Source organism: Thalassophryne amazonica, chromosome 13 (assembly GCF_902500255.1).
Source record: "Thalassophryne amazonica chromosome 13, fThaAma1.1, whole genome shotgun sequence".
Lineage (NCBI taxonomy): Eukaryota > Metazoa > Chordata > Actinopteri > Batrachoidiformes > Batrachoididae > Thalassophryne > Thalassophryne amazonica.
In genome coordinates this window covers 75117754-75137173 of record NC_047115.1, presented here as the reverse complement: position 1 = coordinate 75137173, position 19420 = coordinate 75117754, and the positions used below count along the sequence as shown (strand labels likewise).

The window sequence follows — 19420 nt, the reverse complement described above, 5'->3', positions numbered from 1 at the left end:
AACCTTCCTTTTCTCTCAAAAATTCTTGAAAGGGTAGTTGTAAAACAGCTAACTGATCATCTGCAGAGGAATGGTCTATTTGAAGAGTTTCAGTCAGGTTTTAGAATTCATCATAGTACAGAAACAGCATTAGTGAAGGTTACAAATGATCTTCTTATGGCCTTGGACAGTGGACTCATCTCTGTGCTTGTTCTGTTAGACCTCAGTGCTGCTTTTGATACTGTTGACCATAAAATTTATTACAGAGATTAGAGCATGCCATAGGTATTAAAGGCACTGCGCTGCGGTGGTTTGAATCATATTTGTCTAATAGATTACAATTTGTTCATGTAAATGGGGAATCTTCTTCACAGACTAAAGTTAATTATGGAGTTCCACAAGGTTCTGTGCTAGGACCAATTTTATTCACTTTATATATGCTTCCCTTAGGCAGTATTATTAGACGGTATTGCTTAAATTTTCATTGTTACGCAGATGATACCCAGCTTTATCTATCCATGAAGCCAGAGGACACACACCAATTAGCTAAACTGCAGGATTGTCTTACAGACATAAAGACATGGATGACCTCTAATTTCCTGCTTTTAAACTCAGATAAAACTGAAGTTATTGTACTTGGCCCCACAAATCTTAGAAACATGGTGTCTAACCAGATCCTTACTCTGGATGGCATTACCCTGACCTCTAGTAATACTGTGAGAAATCTTGGAGTCATTTTTGATCAGGATATGTCATTCAAAGCGCATATTAAGCAAATATGTAGGACTGCTTTTTTGCATTTACGCAATATCTCTAAAATCAGAAAGGTCTTGTCTCAGAGTGATGCTGAAAAACTAATTCATGCATTTATTTCCTCTAGGCTGGACTATTGTAATTCATTATTATCAGGTTGTCCTAAAAGTTCCCTAAAAAGCCTTCAGTTAATTCAAAATGCTGCAGCTAGAGTACTGACGGGGACTAGAAGGAGAGAGCATATCTCACCTATATTGGCCTCTCTTCATTGGCTTCCTGTTAATTCTAGAATAGAATTTAAAATTCTTCTTCTTACTTATAAGGTTTTGAATAATCAGGTCCCATCTTATCTTAGGGACCTCGTAGTACCATATCACCCCAATAGAGCGCTTCGCTCTCAGACTGCAGGCTTACTTGTAGTTCCTAGGGTTTGTAAGAGTAGAATGGGAGGCAGAGCCTTCAGCTTTCAGGCTCCTCTCCTGTGGAACCAGCTCCCAATTCAGATCAGGGAGACAGACACCCTCTCTACTTTTAAGATTAGGCTTAAAACTTTCCTTTTTGCTAAAGCTTATAGTTAGGGCTGGATCAGGTGACCCTGAACCATCCCTTAGTTATGCTGCTATAGACGTAGACTGCTGGGGGGTTCCCATGATGCACTGTTTCTTTCTCTTTTTGCTCTGTATGCACCACTCTGCATTTAATCATTAGTGATCGATCTCTGCTCCCCTCCACAGCATGTCTTTTTCCTGGTTCTCTCCCTCAGCCCCAACCAGTCCCAGCAGAAGACTGCCCCTCCCTGAGCCTGGTTCTGCTGGAGGTTTCTTCCTGTTAAAAGGGAGTTTTTCCTTCCCACTGTAGCCAAGTGCTTGCTCACAGGGGGTCGTTTTGACCGTTGGGGTTTTACATAATTATTGTATGGCCTTGCCTTACAATATAAAGCGCCTTGGGGCAACTGTTTGTTGTGATTTGGCGCTATATAAAAAAAATTGATTGATTGATTGATGTTCCCTGATTATGCGCTCATGTCGAACTGCACTATTTGCAAGGTCCTCTAACAACGCTAACCCAGCCATTTACTAGTGCCATTTTCCTCATCGCTTGCACATGCTTTTATATCCACCCATATAACTGCAAACACATGGGTGTGTTAATTGTTCATAAGCGTGTCTCCGATGTGCACATCACTCTGATGACTTCTTGTTTTCACACAATTAAGTGTCTGCATCACGTCTATGTATTGGCAGAGGCCCGATAGCTGTAGATTCCGTACGCAGGCCATGAACTTGGCGTGGCGCACCACACATTTCCACAATCATTTCACTTTTGATAAATCTGAACGTTAGCGTGGAGAGGGATGTACACATTTTTGTGTGTACACATCCTTTGTACATGAGACCCCAGGTCACTATAGGGCAGAGTGATATGACAATAGAGCAAGTCTAACATTTTCATATTATACTCATTTATTTGTGGTGTACACAGGGGTGGTGGCCAAGTGGTTAATGTGCTTTGTTTCAGTGCATAAGTTTCCGGGTTCAAATCCCAACCCTGCCATATTTCTCCATGTAATGTGGAGTTGCGTCAGGAAGGGCATCCGGAGTAAAACCTGTACCAATTCAACATGCAGATCCACCTTGGATTTGCTGTGGCAACCCCAAGTGCAAACAAGGGAGCAGCTGAAGAGACTTACTATTTATTTTGTGGTGTGCACTGTTTTGCAAATGGCTCTAATATTGTCTGATTAATAAATTGAGTGCACCGACAGGCATATGCTCATTCAGCTCAATGCGCTGAAGATCAAACAAGATAACTGGAAGCAGTGAAAAAGAAAATAAAAATTCCCCAAATGGTTTGCACTTTTCAGAGGCAGCTGTGTCTTTTTAATAAAGACAAATAAATAAATAAATTTATTTCACAATAACTATATTATCTCACATGCTTTCTCACTAAGTCCCCTAAGCAAGCACACTGTGTTCCATTCATTGCTTTATATATATATATATATATATATACATACATATATACACACACACACACACACACACACACACATACACACAAGGTCTATTAGAAAAGTATCCGACATTTTTTTCAAAAACCATATGGATTTGAATCACGTGTGATTACATCAGACATGCTTGAACCCTCGTGGGCATGCGAGAGTTTTTTCATGCCTGTCGGTTACGTCATTCGCCTGTGGGCAGTCTTTGAGTGAGGAGTCGCCCACCCTCTCGTCGATTATTGCATTGTTTAGGAATGGCTCAGAGACTGCTGCTTTGTTTGATCAAATTTTTTTCAAAACTGTAAGGCACAACTGAGTGGACACCATTCGATAAATTCAGCTGGTTTTCGGTAAAAATTTTAATGGCTGATGAGAGATTTTGGTCTGTAAGTGTCGCTTTAAGGACGGCCCACGGCCTTCCAGGCGGCAGCGTCTCGCCGTTTCAAGTTGAAAACTTCCACATTTCAGGCTCTGTTGACCCAGGAAGTCGTCAGAGAACAGAGAACTTTCAGAAGAAGTCGGCATGAGGAGTTTATTCGGACATTCCATTGTTAACGGTCATTTTGTAATGAAAGAACGTGCGGGCAGAGTCACGTGCGGGCAGAGTCGCATGTCGGGCTGGACCCGACCGCGGGGGGTCGCGACAGGAAAAACACCTCCGTTGGAAACTTTAACGGGTAAGTTGGAACATGCCCAAGCTGTTAAACAATTTCTCAGTTACTCACTTGTTGAAAGCCATCAAAAGCCGCCTGAATTTTACAAATGGTTTTCAACACGGAAGTGTTTTTCCTGTCGCGGCGCACACAGATTTGCCGAGTCGTCACGGAAACGACTCTGCGAATTTGCGTGCACGTCTTTCATTACAAAATGTCCTTAAACAGTGATTGTCCACATAAAGTCCTCATGCCGGCCTCTTCTGAATCTTATCTGTTCTCTCACGATGTCCTGGGTGAATTAAGCCTTAAATTAGGATGTTTTCAGGTCAAAACAGGCCGACAACGGCGCCTGGAAGCACTGCACGACATCCCGCTGCGTGGGAAGTCCTTACACCGACAGAAACACCCCATAATCTCTCATCAGCCGTTAAACTTTTCACCAAAAACCAGCTTAATTTCTCGAATAGTGTCCACTCAGATATTCCTCACAGGTCCAGAAAAGATTTTGATAAAGCAACGCGCGCCGTCTCGAGCAGCGTGTGAAACAAAGGAATTCAGCCAAGAGGGCGGGACCACATCTCACTCAAGGCCTGCCCACAGGGAAATGACGTCACTGACGCGTGAAAAAACTCACGCATGCGCACGAGGGTTCAAGCATGATTGGTGTAATTGCACGTCATTCAAATCCATATAGTTAAAAAAAAATTAATAAATAAAAGGGTCGGTTTATTATCTAATAGACCTCGTATATATATATATATATATATATATATATATATATATATATATATATATATATATATATATATATATATATATATATGGGCGGCACGGTGGATTAGTGGTTAGCACTGTCGCCTCACAGCAAGAAGGTCGTGGGTTCAGTTCCCGTGGCCTTTCTGTGTGGAGTTTGCATGTTCTCCCTGTGTTTGCGTGGGTTTCCTCCGGGTGCTCCGGATTCCTCCCACATCCAAAGACATGCAGGTTAGGTGGATTGGAATCTTTAAATTGTCCGTAGGTGTGGGTGTGTCTGTGTTTGTTTGTCTGTTTGTGGCCCTGCAACAGACTGGCGTCCTGTCCTGGGTGTACCCCGCCTCACGCCCTATGACTGCTGGGATAGGCTCCAGCTCCCCGCGACCCTTAATTGGACTAAGCGGTAGAAGATGAATGAATATATATACACACATACATACATATATATACACACATACATACATATATATACACATACATATATATATATATATACACATACATATATATATATATACACATACATATATATATATATATATATACACATACATATACACACACACACACACACACACGAGGTGTATTAGATAAGAAACCGACACTTTTATTTATTTTTTACTATATGGATTTGAATGACGTGCGATTACACCAATCATGCTTGAACCCTCGTGCGCATGCGTGAGTTTTTTCACGCGTGTTGGTGACATCATTTCCCTGTGGGCAGGCCTTGAGTGAGATGTGGTACCGCTGAATTCCTTTGTTTCACACGCTGCTCGAGACGGCGCGCGTTGCCTTATCAAAATTTTTTCTGGACCTGTGAGGAATATCCGAGTGGACACTATTCGAGAAATTAAGCTGGTTTTCGGTGAAAAGTTTAACGGCTGATGAGAGATTATGGGGTGTTTCTGTCGCTGTAAGGACTTCCCACGGAGCGGGACGTCGCGCAGCGCTTCCAGGCGCCGTCGTCGGCCTGTTTCGACCTGAAAACATCCTAATTTAAGGCTTAATTCACCCAGGACGTCGTGAGAGAACAGAGAAGATTCAGAAGAGGCCGGCATGAGGGCTTTATGCGGACATTCCACTGTTTAAGGACATTTTGTAATGAAAGACGTGCACGCAAATTCGCTGAGTCGTTTCAGTGACGACTCAGCGAATCTGTGTGCGCCGCGACAGGAAAAACCCCTCCGTGTTGAAAACCATTTGTAAAATTCAGGCGGCTTTTGATGGCTTTCAACAAGTGAGTAACTGAGAAATTGTTTAACAGCTTGGGCATGTTCCAACTTGTCCGTTAAGGTTTCCAACGGAGGTGTTTTTCCTGTCGCGACCCCCCGCGGTCGGGTCCGGCCCGACATGCGACCCTGCCCACACGTTCTTTCATTACAAAATGTCCGTTAACAATGGAATGTCCGAATAAACTCCTCATGCTGACTTCTTCTGAAAGTTCTCTGTTCTCTGACGACTTCCTGGGTCAACAGAGCCTGAAATGTGGAAGTTTTCAACTTGAAACGGCGAGACGCTGCTGCCTTAAAGCACAGATCGCCGTCAGGCACCGTGGGCCGTCCTTAAAGCGACACTACCAGACCAAAATCTCTCATCAGCCGTTAAAATTTTTACCGAAAACCAGCTGAATTTATCGAATGGTGTCCACTCAGTTGTGCCTTACAGCTTTTGAAAAAATTTTTATCAAACAAAGCAGCAGTCTCTGAGCCAGGGTGGGCGACTCCTCACTCAAAGACTGCCCACAGGCGAATGACGTAACCGACAGGCGTGAAAAAACTCTCGCATGCCCACGAGGGTTCAAGCATGTCTGATGTAATCACACGTGATTCAAATCCATATGGTTTTTGAAAAAAAAATTATAAGGTCAGATACTTTTCTAATAGACCTCATATATATATATATATATATATACACTCAACAAAAATATAAACGCAACACTTTTGGTTTTGCTCCCATTTTGTATGAGATGAACTCAAAGATCTAAAACTTTTTCCACATACGCAATATCACCATTTCCCTCAAATATTGTTCACAAAGCAGTCTAAATCTGTGATAGTGAGCACTTCTCCTTTGCTGAGATAATCCATCCCACCTCACAGGTGTGCCATATCAAGATGCTGATTAGACACCATGATTAGTGCACAGGTGTGCCTTAGACTGCCCACAATAAAAGGCCACTCTGAAAGGTGCAGTTTTGTTTTATTGGGGGGGGATACCAGTCAGTATCTGGTGTGACCACCATTTGCCTCATGCAGTGCAACACATCTCCTTCGCATAGAGTTGATCAGGTTGTCAATTGTGGCCTGTGGAATGTTGGTCCACTCCTCTTCAATGGCTGTGCGAAGTTGCTGGATATTGGCAGGAACTGGTGCACGCTGTCGTATACGCCGGTCCAGAGCATCCCAAACATGCTCAATGGGTGACATGTCCGGTGAGTATGCCGGCCATGCAAGAACTGGGACATTTTCAGCTTCCAAGAATTGTGTACAGATCCTTGCAACATGGGGCCGTGCATTATCCTGCTGCAACATGAGGTGATGTTCTTGGATGGCACAACAATGGGCCTCAGGACCTCGTCACGGTATCTCTGTGCATTCAAAATGCTATCAATAAAATGCACCTGTGTTCTTCGTCCATAACAGACGCCTGCCCATACCATAACCCCACCGCCACCATGGGCCACTCGATCCACAACATTGACATCAGAAAACCGTTCACCCACACAACACCACACACGCTGTCTGCCATCTGCCCTGGACAGTGTGAACCGGGATTCATCCATGAAGAGAACACCTCTCCAACGTGCCAAACGCCAGCGAATGTGAGCATTTGCCCATTCAAGTCGGTTACGACGACGAACTGGAGTCAGGTTGAGACCCCAATGAGGATAACGAGCATGCAGATGAGCTTCCCTGAGACGGTTTCTGACAGTTTGTGCAGAAATTCTTTGGTTATGCAAACCGATTGTTTCAGCAGCTGTCCGAGTGGCTGGTCTCAGACGATCTTGGAGGTGAACATGCAGGATGTGGAGGTCCTGGGCTGGTGTGGTTACACGTGGTCTGCGGTTGTGAGGCTGGTTGGATGTACTGCCAAATTCTCTGAAACGCCTTTGGAGACAGCTTATGGTAGAGAAATGAACATTCAATACACAGGCAACAGCTCTGGTTGACATTCCTGCTGTCAGCATGCCAATTGCACGCTCCCTCAAATCTTGCGACATCTGTGGCATTGTGCTGTGTGATAAAACTGCACCTTTCAGAGTGGCCTTTTATTGTGGGCAGTCTAAGGCACACCTGTGCACTAATCATGGTGTCTAATCAGCATCTTGATACGGCACACCTGTGAGGTGGGATGGATTATCTCAGCAAAGGAGAAGTGCTCACTATCACAGATTTAGACTGCTTTGTGAACAATATTTGAGGGAAATGGTGATATTGTGTATGTGGAAAAAGTTTTAGATCTTTGAGTTCATCTCATACAAAATGGGAGCAAAACCAAAAGTGTTGCGTTTATATTTTTGTTGAGTGTGTATATATATATATATATATATATATATATATATATATATTTGTTGTTTTTTTTTAAACTTAGCTACATTCCAATGTTAAAATGGAACTTAAAATAAAAAAACAGTAAATAACAGTATAATATTTACATAAATATTTGTCCAAAGGTTCCAAATGAAAGAAGAAAGATTATCAAATATGAATGGGTACCTTTTGTTTTTGAGTACATAATTTAAAATGCACTGCATTGAATTTCCAGAATATGTACTACGAGATTTTTGTCATATCGCCCAGCCCTAAGTCACTACAAAGCCATATATGGATGTTTTACACATTATGCAAAGACTGAAAATCATAAGATTCACTCAGTACCATATTGCAATTTTGTTACTGCACAAGACATCTAGAAGTAGACAAAGCTGTCATCCAATTCTGGAAATATTAAAATTTTCAGTGTTTTTATGTTTAACTTCTACATTGTATATGTGTTCTTCACTGCTGCTCCACTCTCGCGATGCAAACTCACGATCTCCGGCATGGAGGTGGGTACTCTGACTGGAAGGCTAAAACCCGGGGTCTGGCATATGTAGCCAGAGAGTCCTTTAGCTGTTGGGGAGCAAGGTTTACCGATTACCACATGCACAGCAACTCCTGCTGGCATCTGTCACATACGCATTTCAGATAAAATGAACTAACCCCAACATTTAAGCGTTCACTGTAAATCAAAAGCACATAGTAGCCTTCCAAAAATGGCCCTCAGTTTTGAGAGCACAAAACCTTTGTAAAATGTGTAGAACATGGATATGGTACTGAATAAAAGCAACTGAAAAAATAAATACTTGTAAATACTTATAATTTGCCTTCAACTCCAATATGCTGAGCACTGGTCCACCCCTCTCGTCATTTTTTTATTGCAAATAAATGTCTGAACAATTTGGAGCTTTGCTGCATCAAATTTTTCCAGAAACTGTGAGAGACCTCCAGGTGGACACCGTTCGGAAAATTAATATGGCTTTCAGGGACGATTTTATGGGGATTACACAGATTAAGGAGTGATCCAGATGGTTTAAAGACCGCCCACAACTGCTGAGAGCGCGCTGCGCTCCGAGCGCCGATCGACAGGCTCAAACCCCGCTGAAACAACCAGATTATTTCCAACGTGATGGCTTTGTTGATCCGGGACGTCTTCTGACTTTCACAAAAAGGCAGAAGGTGTGGACATCTGCACTTTTTCGGCACATTCCACTGTTACAGGAGTTTTTTTTTTTTTGCTTTGCGCCATGCAGCTCCACCGCGACGCGCGGAATTCCGCTCCTCTTTCCATGACAAAAACTCCTCTAACAGTGGAATGTGCCGTTCATTTCTAAACTGGACGCTGTCTTGATCCGGTATGTCGTCTGACTAGCACAGGAATTGTGAAAAGACGTGAACATCAGCACTTTTTCGGCACATTGAGACAGACGTGCAGAGGAGTTCCGCGCGTTGCGGTGGAGCCGCATGGCGCAAAGCAAAGCCGTGATGAAGCCTCACAGGACATGTTGGGGCATGTCCAGCTCATGCTCAATTTCTCAGATAATCACATGACTGAAAAGCAACCGACAGCCATCTGAAATCCACCTGAAAGCCGTCCTGTGAGACCAACATGGAGGTGGTTTTGTGCCGCGATATGAACGGCTCCATGGCGCGTCCCTCTGCTTTTCTTTCCATGAAAAAAACTGTAACAGTGGAATGTGCCGAAAAAGTGCTGATATCCATGCCTTCTGCCTTTTTGTGAAAGTCAGACGACGTCCCGGATCAACAAAGCCTTCACGTTGGAAATGATCTGGTTGTTTCAGTGGGGTTTGAGCCTGTTGATCGGCGCTCGGAGCGCAGCGTGCTCTCAGCAGTTGTGGGCGGTCTTTAAACCGTCTGGATCACTCCTTAATCTGTGTAATCCCCATAAAATCGTCCCTGAAAGCCATATTAATTTTCCAAACAGTGTCCACCTGGCGGTCTCTCACAGTTTCTGGAAAAAAATTGATGCAGCAAAGCTCCAAATCGTTCAGACATTTATTCGCAATAAAAAAACGAGAGGAGTGGACCAGTGCTCACACAAAGCCTGCTCACAGGCGAATGACGCAACCGACAGGCGTGAAAAAACTCACACATGCGCACGAAGGTTCGAGCTTGGCTGATGCAATCACACGTGATTCAAATCCATATGGTTTTTGAAAAAAATAAAAAGGTCGGATACTTTTCTAACAGACCTCGTATTTTAAGGATTTAACCTATTGTGTATAAGATCTTGTTTTGCATGGTATCTACGATCTAGGTATCTAGTTTTTAAGGATTCCTCTAACTTTCCGGTTTCTAAGTGACCTGGTGTCTCGTAAAGTCTGGTGACAAAAGTGGCAATGAGTTCTCCAAACAAAGGTAAGATTTACTTTTATTTCTAATATATGGCACTAAGTATGGTACTGACATGCATGTGTTACATACCATTTTAATGAACAAAACAAGATAAAGCAAATAAGCCATAGGTAAGTGCTGTATCCCCAAAAGCTGAAGTCCAAATAGTGACTCCACCTTCTGTGAAAAGCAAATGTGTGAAAAAAATTAAGACATTTTCTAAAAAAAACTTCATTGTAGATGCCTGAAAACCTAACTTGATGTGCCCAACAATATGCCATATCACAAGTTCGAATATTGTGCTGATATCTGGTCCTGGAAAAAATGCAAGTTTTTTTTAGAATTGAAGCATAAATCTCTCTTTCGGAACAGGTTTAATTAATTAGTTGTGAAGTGGTATGGAGAGGAAAGAGTCAGTAGGAAGAATGTTTCTCTACTGGATCATCTTTGGACTAGGGTTAGACTCGTCTCTTGCATGTAAGTCACACAACATGTTGCTATGGATGGATTAACTAATTTTTTAACCTAATATTTACTGTTACTTTTCTTCCTCTATCAAGTGTGATAAATGTCTAGTTCTCATGTATTAACAATTATTACTGATCTAAAAGAAGAGATGTGTATTTACATTTGTTATGTTTGAACATTGTCAGTGTGTTTAATAAATCTCATGGCTATTAAACTATCAACATTTCTGTAATTTTCTTTTCATATCTGAATTCTTGAGAAATTCTTACTTCAGAATCAATAAAAGTTCATTGAGTTATGTAATGTTGAAAATTTGGCAGTCATATCCTGTGTTTAATCCTCGGCGATTGTTTATATTTTAAATGTAAGATTTTCTTTTTTTTTGCCAAATTAAAAACAACCACCAACAAAGCGAAAACTATCGACATTAAGTTCGCAAAACAAAAGCTACATATTAAAAGTGAACGGTCATCCAAATGTAACCCGGTGTCCATGTCGGCTTGTGTAATCCTCTGGTTACAGCAAACATTTCGTAGAATTAGAACCTAACTAGCCCTTTTCAATCCCACTTTATGTAGCGGCAAAGCTAACAGGTTAGCTAGCGAGTTTAGGTCAACAAGCCGGGTGTCATGCTAACGTTACTTAAGCAGCTAGCTATCGAACCACAAACTGTGAAAATAAACGAACCACATGCAGCAACACTTACCTAAAGTGTTGTTTAAAGTAAAAAGCGCTGCCTGCTGACTTCAGATGTGGCATAAACTGGGCCGTTCGGTTAACACATTGGAACATACTTTGCTCACATCGAAAACAAACCTGGGCTTTTACGGCACCATCTTCGAAAAGACAAAAGTAATGGAAAACCGAGCACACAATTTTTTTTTTTTTAATAATTGAAGCGCTACTCCTCCATGTTCTGCAGCAAGACCCCTTTCAGTAATTTGTGATGATTCAAGTCTTAAAGCAAAGCCCAATTGCCTACGTCGGTAAAAGTCAATGGTAAACATGCACTGTGTCCACTATACTGAAATCGATTAATTGGACCGGATCTTTTCAGGAAATCTGGTGTTGTAGCAGAATCGGTGACCCAGCAGATTCTATGACATCATGCTCAACAAAAAACGGCGACAAAAAAAAACAAAAAAAAAAAAAAAACGCTTCATCATCTTAAACCTTGAAGGTAGCGGTTTTTAAAAGTACCCATAAAAATACAATTTATGAATGAAGTAAAAAATAATAATAATAATAACTTGCAGGAGCAATTAAGGATTCACACAATTTCATGGGTCACATAATCTTGTACAACACCAATATTAAATTTTGTTCAGCATAAACCATGTCAAAAACCCATTTTATTAACACAGATGTCCAAAATAGATAGATAGATAGATAGATAGATAGATAGATAGATAGATAGATAGATAGATAGATAGATAGATAGATAGATAGATAGATAGGACAAGTAATCAAAAGCTACATATGTCTACTTACAATTTACATGTGTATACATATATACATATACAATACGTCCGGAAAGTATTCACAGTGCTTCACATTTTGTTCTGTTACAGGCTTATTCCAAAATATATGAAATTCATTTTTTTCCTCAAAAATCTACACACAATACCCCATAATGTCATTGTCAAACAAGTTTGTTTTTGTTGTTGTTGTTGTTGTTGTTGTTTGCCAATTTATTAAACATATATGAAAAAAAAACTAATAAATCACGTATCTTAAGTATTCACAGCCTTTGCCATGAAGCTCAATATTGAGCTCAGGTGCATCCTGTTTCCACTGATCATCCTTGAGATGTCTCTACAGCTTAATTGGAGTCCACCTGTGGTAAATTCAGTTGATTGGACATGATTTGGAAAGACACACTTGTCTACATATAAGGTCCCACAGTTAACAGTGCATGTCACAGCACAAACCAAGCATTAAGTCAAAGAAATTGTTTGTGGACCTCTGAGACATGATTGTCTGGAGGCACAAATCTGGGGAAGGGTACAGAAACATTTCTACTGCTTTGAAGGTCCCAATGAGCACAGTGGCTTTCATCATCCATAAATGGAAGAGGTTTGGATCCATCAGGACTCTTTTTTAGATCTGCCTGTTCATCTAAACTGAGCAATCGGGGGAGAAGGGCCTTAGTCAGGGAGGGGATCAAGAACCCAATGGTCACTCTGTCAGAGTTCAAGTATTCCTCTGTGGAGAGAGGAGAACCCTCTAGAAGGACAACCATCTCAGCAGCAATTCACCAGTCAGGCCTGTATGGTACAGTGGCCAAATGGAAGCCACTCCTTAGTAAAAGGCACATGGCATGCCACCTGGAGTTTGCCAAAAGGCACCTGAAGTACTCTCAGACCATGAGAAACAAAATTCTCTGGTCTGATGAGACAAAGATTGAACTGTTTGGTGTGAATACCAGGTGTCATGTTTGGAGGAAACCAGGCACCATCCCTACAGTGAAGCGTGATGGTGGCAGCATCATGTTGTGGGGATGTTTTTCAGTGGCAGGAGCTGGGAGACTATGTTGTGAAAGTGTAGGAACACGGACCCACAACAGGGGGCGCAAATGAACGGACAATGGAGGAGTCAAATAACACTGCTTTTACTGTTGTGAAACAGGCACAACAAACACAACAGACTACAATCTCGAAATTGAGTCCAATTACAGCGGTGTCGTGTGGGCAGGCTCGACGATAGGAGACCTCTGTCCAAGTCGAACCGGAACCAACCCGATTTCCTCTGCCACCGAACCCCGGGAATACTGGAGCCGCCAAGTCCCGAACTCCCAGGTGGCCACTGCCTCCGCTCGTCGGATCCGGTACTGCTGGCGAGGAACAGAAACAGTCAGGTGTGGGCGCGGCTGCACCCAGCAACACGTAAGGTGGAAATACCACCTCCACCTCTAATCACAAAACAACACTGAAGTGTAGGAATATGTGTACTTATCCAAACACGTCCAATATGGTCTTCAGTGTCCTAAGCACAAGCAACAAAGTATTACGTCTCTGAATGAAACAACTGGCTGAGTTCGTTACCTCTTTGATTGAGCGATATCTCGGCAATGAGGTGGAGATGCCATCCAGCTGATATACCCCTCCGCTGATGGATGACAGCTGTCTCAGTCGATAGGTGACAGCTGTCACCTTGGCTGCTCCTGTCAGGCGGCAGCGCCCTCTGGTGCCTGGAGCCCGCACTCCAGGCAGGGCACCCTCTGGTGGTGGTGGGCCAGCAGTACCTCCTCTTCAGCGGCCCACACAACAGACTAGTCAGGATTGAGGGATAGATGAATGCAGAAATGTACAGAGACAGAGACACAGAGATGCTCAGTCTCTCCCATCCTGTTTCTTGTAGTCTTCGAGGTCATTCTCATAGGGGCAAGAAAGATGGTTGGAGGAGTGAAGCTACCACCAGTGAGAGGCTATGGACGACATCACCACCATTCTCCAGACAGCAGCATGTACAAAGAGACTGATGAACTTGTGGGTGGGCGAGGATAAAGATCAAACACACCAAATCGCATAGTCTGTCCCTGAGTAAAGGGGTCAGGAGAGACCATACCATCTTTGTCATAGGCCATGAGGAGATCCCATTGCTGGCAAGTCAAGCTATCCATAGCCTGGGTTGAACCTACAAGGCAGAGCTCCCTGACAAGCAGATGGGGGAAGCAGTGAGGAAGCAGCTCACAGATGGCCTGGCCAGGATCAAACAAAGCTTGCTCCCCAGCAAGTCCATAGTATAGAGCTACCAGTTCACACTGTACCCAAAGCTGATGTGACCTTTGAAGATGTGCAAAATCCCCTCCTCAGTAGCAGACAAGATGGAAAGGCTGGCAAACTCTTTCATCAAGAAGTGGCTGGGACTGCCAACATGTCTATCAGATGTAGACCTCTTCGGTAGGAACACGGTACAACTGCCGCTGCAATCCATCAGCCTGGAATACAAGCAGGAAAAGGCTTGGATGACTGTTGGTGCTGAGGAAATCTATTGACCAGCAAGTGAGAGCAGCTGGCTGTCAGATATGAACAGGGAGGAAATGGAAACCCCCGGAAGAGGCTGACATGGCAATCAACAAGCTGAAACACCGGGATATCTGGTAGAGTCCAGGAGAGATGAGCAGGCTTTGGGAGGGGTGAGGCTCTCCTCTCCTGGTCAAAGGCCTCCAGGGAAGAGTGGAGAGCCATGGTGGTGGCAGAAGTGACAAGGATGGAGCAGGAAAGTTTTAACATCAAAGCAGTGTCTCAGACCCTCCAAGAAAGCTGGATGTCATGGGAAGGTGTCACAGGCAGGCCCATGTCATGGTCTGAGGTGTGGAAGATCCCCAAAGCCAGGCTCAGCTTCCTGATCAGATCCACCTACAACACCCTACCATGTCCCCAAACCCCTTACCAGTGGTTCAGTGTCGAAGAGACTTGTCCACTTTGCATACCATCAATGCAAGCTTCCAAAATATCCTGTTGCACTGCAAGACAGCATTGTCCCAATGCTGCTGGAGGTGGTGACGCATTCTGGTGCTGAGGAACCTGGCAGAGGTGGCAGAATCAAGCAGAAAGTGTTGTGAAGGTGTCGTAGCACGGACCCACAACAGGGGGCGCAAATGAACGGACAATGACTAAACCAAAAAGGTAACAATTTAATGTTGTGACGCTACACAACGAAAAGACACAGAAAATATGCACAGTCAATTAGCACCAGGTGACGTGTGGCAGGCTTGAAGATAGGAGACCCCCCCGACGAGAGAGAAGCCGTACTCCACACGGCTTCCACCACCAACGGCCTGAAGAACACCGGAGCCGCCAAGTCCCGAGTCCCCAGGTGGCCCCCTGTTCCCGGCTGTCGACCCTGGCACTGCTGGCAGAAAGCAAAAACAGGATGTGTGAGTGTGAGTCCGCACACTCAGTAATACACAGTCCAACACTGATGGGAGGGAGCACCTCCACCTCCAATCATACACTCAAGCAGCTCCTGTCAGTCACTTATCTGGAGGGAGTGGGAGGCGAAGACGTCGCGGTTCCCACAACACGCCACTCCGACAAAACTGTCCCACAGGAATAAACGGCTGCAAACAGAGATCAAAACGTGGATTAATCCAAATACTGCAGAGAAGGATTACCTCAGGAATGGTAGTCGATTTCTCTGCGAGGAGGTGGAGTTGCAGTCCGGCTTTTATGGTGGTGATGATGATGAACGAGTGACAGCTGGGGCAGGGGATGAATGACAGCTGTCACTTCTTCTAGGTCTGGCGCCCTCTCGTGCTTGGAGCCCGCACTCCAAGCAGGGCGCCCTCTGGTGGTGGTGGGCCAGCAGTACCTCCTCTTCAGCGGCCCACACAACAGGACCCCCCCCTCAACGGGCGCCTCCTGGCGTCCGACCAGGCTTGTCCGGATGTCTTGCGTAGAAATCGGCCAGGAGGGCCGGGTCCAGGATGAAGCTCCTCTTCACCCAGGAGCGTTCCTCAGGTCCATACCCCTCCCAGTCCACCAGATATTGGAAACCCCGGCCCTTACGACGGACGTCCAGGAGCCTGCGCACTGTCCAAGCAGGCTCCCCGTCGATGAGCCGGGCAGGAGGCGGCGGTGGTCCCGGAGTACAGAGGGGCGAGGTGTGGTGTGGCTTGAGACGGGAAACATGAAAGACGGGGTGAATCCGCAGTGAAGCCGGGAGTCAAAGCTTCACTGCGGCCGGGTTGATGATCTTGAGGATCTTAAATGGTCCGATGAATCTGTCTTTCAATTTAGGGGAGGCGACAGACAGAGGGATGTCCTTGGTCGAAAGCCACACCTCCTGCCCAGGCTGGTATGTGGGGGCCGGGGAACGCCGGCGGTCCGCATGGGCCTTAGCCCTCGTCCGGGCCTTTACCAATGCAGAGCGGGCGGCCCGCCACACCCGGCGGGCTGTTGTGGGCATACTCGATCCAGGCCAGATGGTGACTCCAGGCCGCCGGATGCGCAGAGGTGACACATCGGAGGGCTTGCTCTAACTCCTGATTAGCCCGCTCTGCCTGGCCGTTGGTCTGGGGGTGGTACCCGGACGAGAGACTTACGGTGGCCCCCAGCTCCTTACAGAAACTCTTCCACACCTGTGACGAGAACTGGGGGCCCCGATCCGAGACGATGTCCGACGGTATCCCATGCAGCCGCATGACGTGGTGGACCAGGAGGTCTGCTGTCTCCTGGGCCGTCGGGAGCTTTGGGAGGGCCACGAAGTGGGCCGCCTTGGAGAACCGGTCCACTATCGTGAGAATCACGGTGTTGCCCTGGGACGGCGGGAGGCCCGTGACGAAGTCCAGGCTGATGTGAGACCAGGGGCGATGAGGCACTGGCAGGGGATGGAGGAGTCCCGTCGTCCTCCGGTGGTCCGCCTTACCCCTGGCGCAGATGGTACAGGCCTGGACGTAGTCCCGGACGTCGGTTTCCAGGGACGCCCACCAGAAGCGCTGCTGGACTACTGCCACGGTCCTGCGTACTCCGGGATGACAGGACAGCTTGGACCCGTGACAGAAGTCCAAGATGGCAGCTCTTGCCTCTGGTGGGACGTATAGTCTGTTCTTGGGGCCGGTCCCCGGGTCCGGGCTTCTTGTCAGGGCCTCCCGGATGGTCTTCTCCACGTCCCAGGTGAGGGTGGCCACGACAGTGGACTCGGGGATGATGGTGTCGGTGGGGTTCGACAACTCCGCTTTGGCTTCTTCTTCATGCACCCGGGACAATGCATCTGGTTTTTGGTTCTTGGTCCCGGGGCGGTACGTGATCTGGAAGTCAAAGCGCCCAAAGAACAGAGACCAGCGGGCTTGCCTGGGGTTCAGCCGCTTGGCGGTCCGGATGTACTCCAGGTTCCGATGGTCCGTGAAAACCGTGAAGGGCAATGACGCCCCCTCCAGCAGGTGTCTCCACTCTTCAAGAGCCTCCTTCACCGCGAGGAGTTCCCAATTGCCGACGTCATAGTTCCGTTCAGCTGGGGTCAACCTGCGGGAAAAAAAAGGCACAAGGATGGAGAACCTTATCAGCCTCCACGCTCTGGGACAGCACGGCTCCTATCCCTGAGTCAGAGGCGTCCACTTCAACTACGTACTGGCGATCAGGATCAGGCTGCACCAGAACTGGTGCAGTCGAGAACCGGCGTTTCAACTCCTGGAACGCGGCTTTGCACCGATCCGACCAGGTGAAGGGGACTTTGGTGGAGGTCAGGGCAGTCAGGGGGCTAACTACCTGACTGTAACCTTTGATGAACCTCCTATAGAAATTTGCAAAGCCGAGGAACTGCTGTAGTTTCCTACGGCTTATCGGTTGGGGCCAATCTCTCACCGCCGCAACCTTGGCCGGATCAGGGGCGACGGAGTTGGAGGAGATTATGAACCCCAAGAAGGACAAAGAAATGCGGTGGAACTCGCACTTCTCGCCCTTCACAAACAGCCGATTCTCCAACAACCGCTGTAGGACCTGACGTACATGCTGGACATGGGTCTCAGGGTCCGGGGAGAAGATGAGTATATCGTCCAGATATACGAAGACGAACCGATGCAGGAAGTCCCGCAAGACGTCGTTTACCAAAGCTTGGAACGTCGCGGGGGCGTTGGTGAGGCCGAACGGCATGACCAGGTACTCAAAGTGACCTAACGGGGTGTTAAACGCCGTCTTCCATTCGTCTCCCTCCCGGATCCGAACCAGGTGGTACGCGTTTCTAAGATCCAATTTAGTGAAAATTTGGGCTCCATGCAGGGGCGTAAACACAGAATCCAACAGGGGCAACGGGTATCGGTTGCGAACCGTGATCTCGTTCAGCCCTCTGTAATCAATGCATGGACGGAGTCCGCCGTCTTTCTTGCCCACAAAAAAGAAACCAGCACCCATCGGGGAGGTGGAGTTTCGGATCAGCCCGGCAGCTAAGGAGTCCCGGATGTAGGGCTCCATTGATTCGCATTCCGGACGTGAGAGGTTGTACAGCCTGCTGGACGGGTACTCAGCGCCCGGGACCAAATCGATGGCACAATCATACGGTCGGTGCGGGGGAAGAGTGAGCGCCAGATCTTTGCTGAAAACGTCAGCAAGATCATGGTACTCCTTTGGCACCGCCGATAGATTGGGGGGGACTTTGACCTCCTCATTAGCCGTAGTGCCGGGAGGAACCGAGGATCCTAGGCACTCCCGGTGGCAGGTTTCGCTCCACTGCGTCACAACCCCAGACGGCCAATCAATCCGGGGATTGTGCTTCACCATCCATGGAAAGTCCAAAAGCACTCGGGAAGTAGATGGTGTGACGTGGAACACTATCTCCTCCCTGTGATTCCCAGACACAACCAAAGTCATTGGTTGAGTCTGATGTGTGATTAATGGAAGTAGGGTGCCGTCTAGTGCTTGCACCTGCAATGGTGCCGGCAGAGCCACCAGGGGGAGCCCTACTTCCTTTGCCCATCTGCTGTCCAGCAGATTCCCTTCCGACCCTGTGTCTAATAGTGCTGGGGCATGAAGGGTTAAATCCCCACTCAGGATTGTTACTGGGATTCGTGCAGATTTGCGGGGTTTTCCCGCGTGCGTATTATGGCCCACCCTTAGCCCAGTTTCTAAGGACGGGCGTTGTAGTTTGACCGTTTAGGGCAGTCCCTCTGCATGTGCTCACATGAGCTGCAGATAAAACACTCCCTGCGGGCCAGTCTCCTTTGTCTGATGTTTGTTTTTACTTTGGCCCTGCTCGTGTCCATAGCCTCCTCAGCAGGGGGAGCTGTAGCCACACGGAGCTCTCTGGCAGTGAAGCGTGGGGACGACGTCACTTTGTCGGAACCGGAAGGAGGAGGGATGGCTCGTGCCCGGTCACGCCCCCCGGCCTGCTCCCGACAATGCTCGTTTAAGCGGTTGTCTAAGCATATAACTAAATCAATAAGCCCGTCAAAATCCCGCGGTTCCTCCTTAGCC

At 46.4% G+C, this 19420-nt stretch overlaps 1 protein-coding gene across 4 annotated transcripts in view; it reads right to left on the bottom strand.

Annotated features, from left to right (window-relative positions):
* Positions 1-11371, bottom strand: part of ide (insulin-degrading enzyme) — a 120959-nt gene extending 109588 nt beyond the window's left edge. For 3 of the 4 annotated variants that reach the window (XM_034184177.1, XM_034184176.1, XM_034184180.1), the window contains exon 1: positions 11215-11371. In XM_034184177.1, the coding sequence (XP_034040068.1) occupies positions 11215-11300 (86 nt within the window). In that variant the 5' untranslated portion in view covers positions 11301-11371. Of the gene's footprint in view, positions 1-7641; positions 7647-11214 lie in introns of those variants that run through there. The other variant, XM_034184178.1, reaches the window with a different exon arrangement.
* Positions 11372-19420: the final 8049 nt, after the last annotated feature.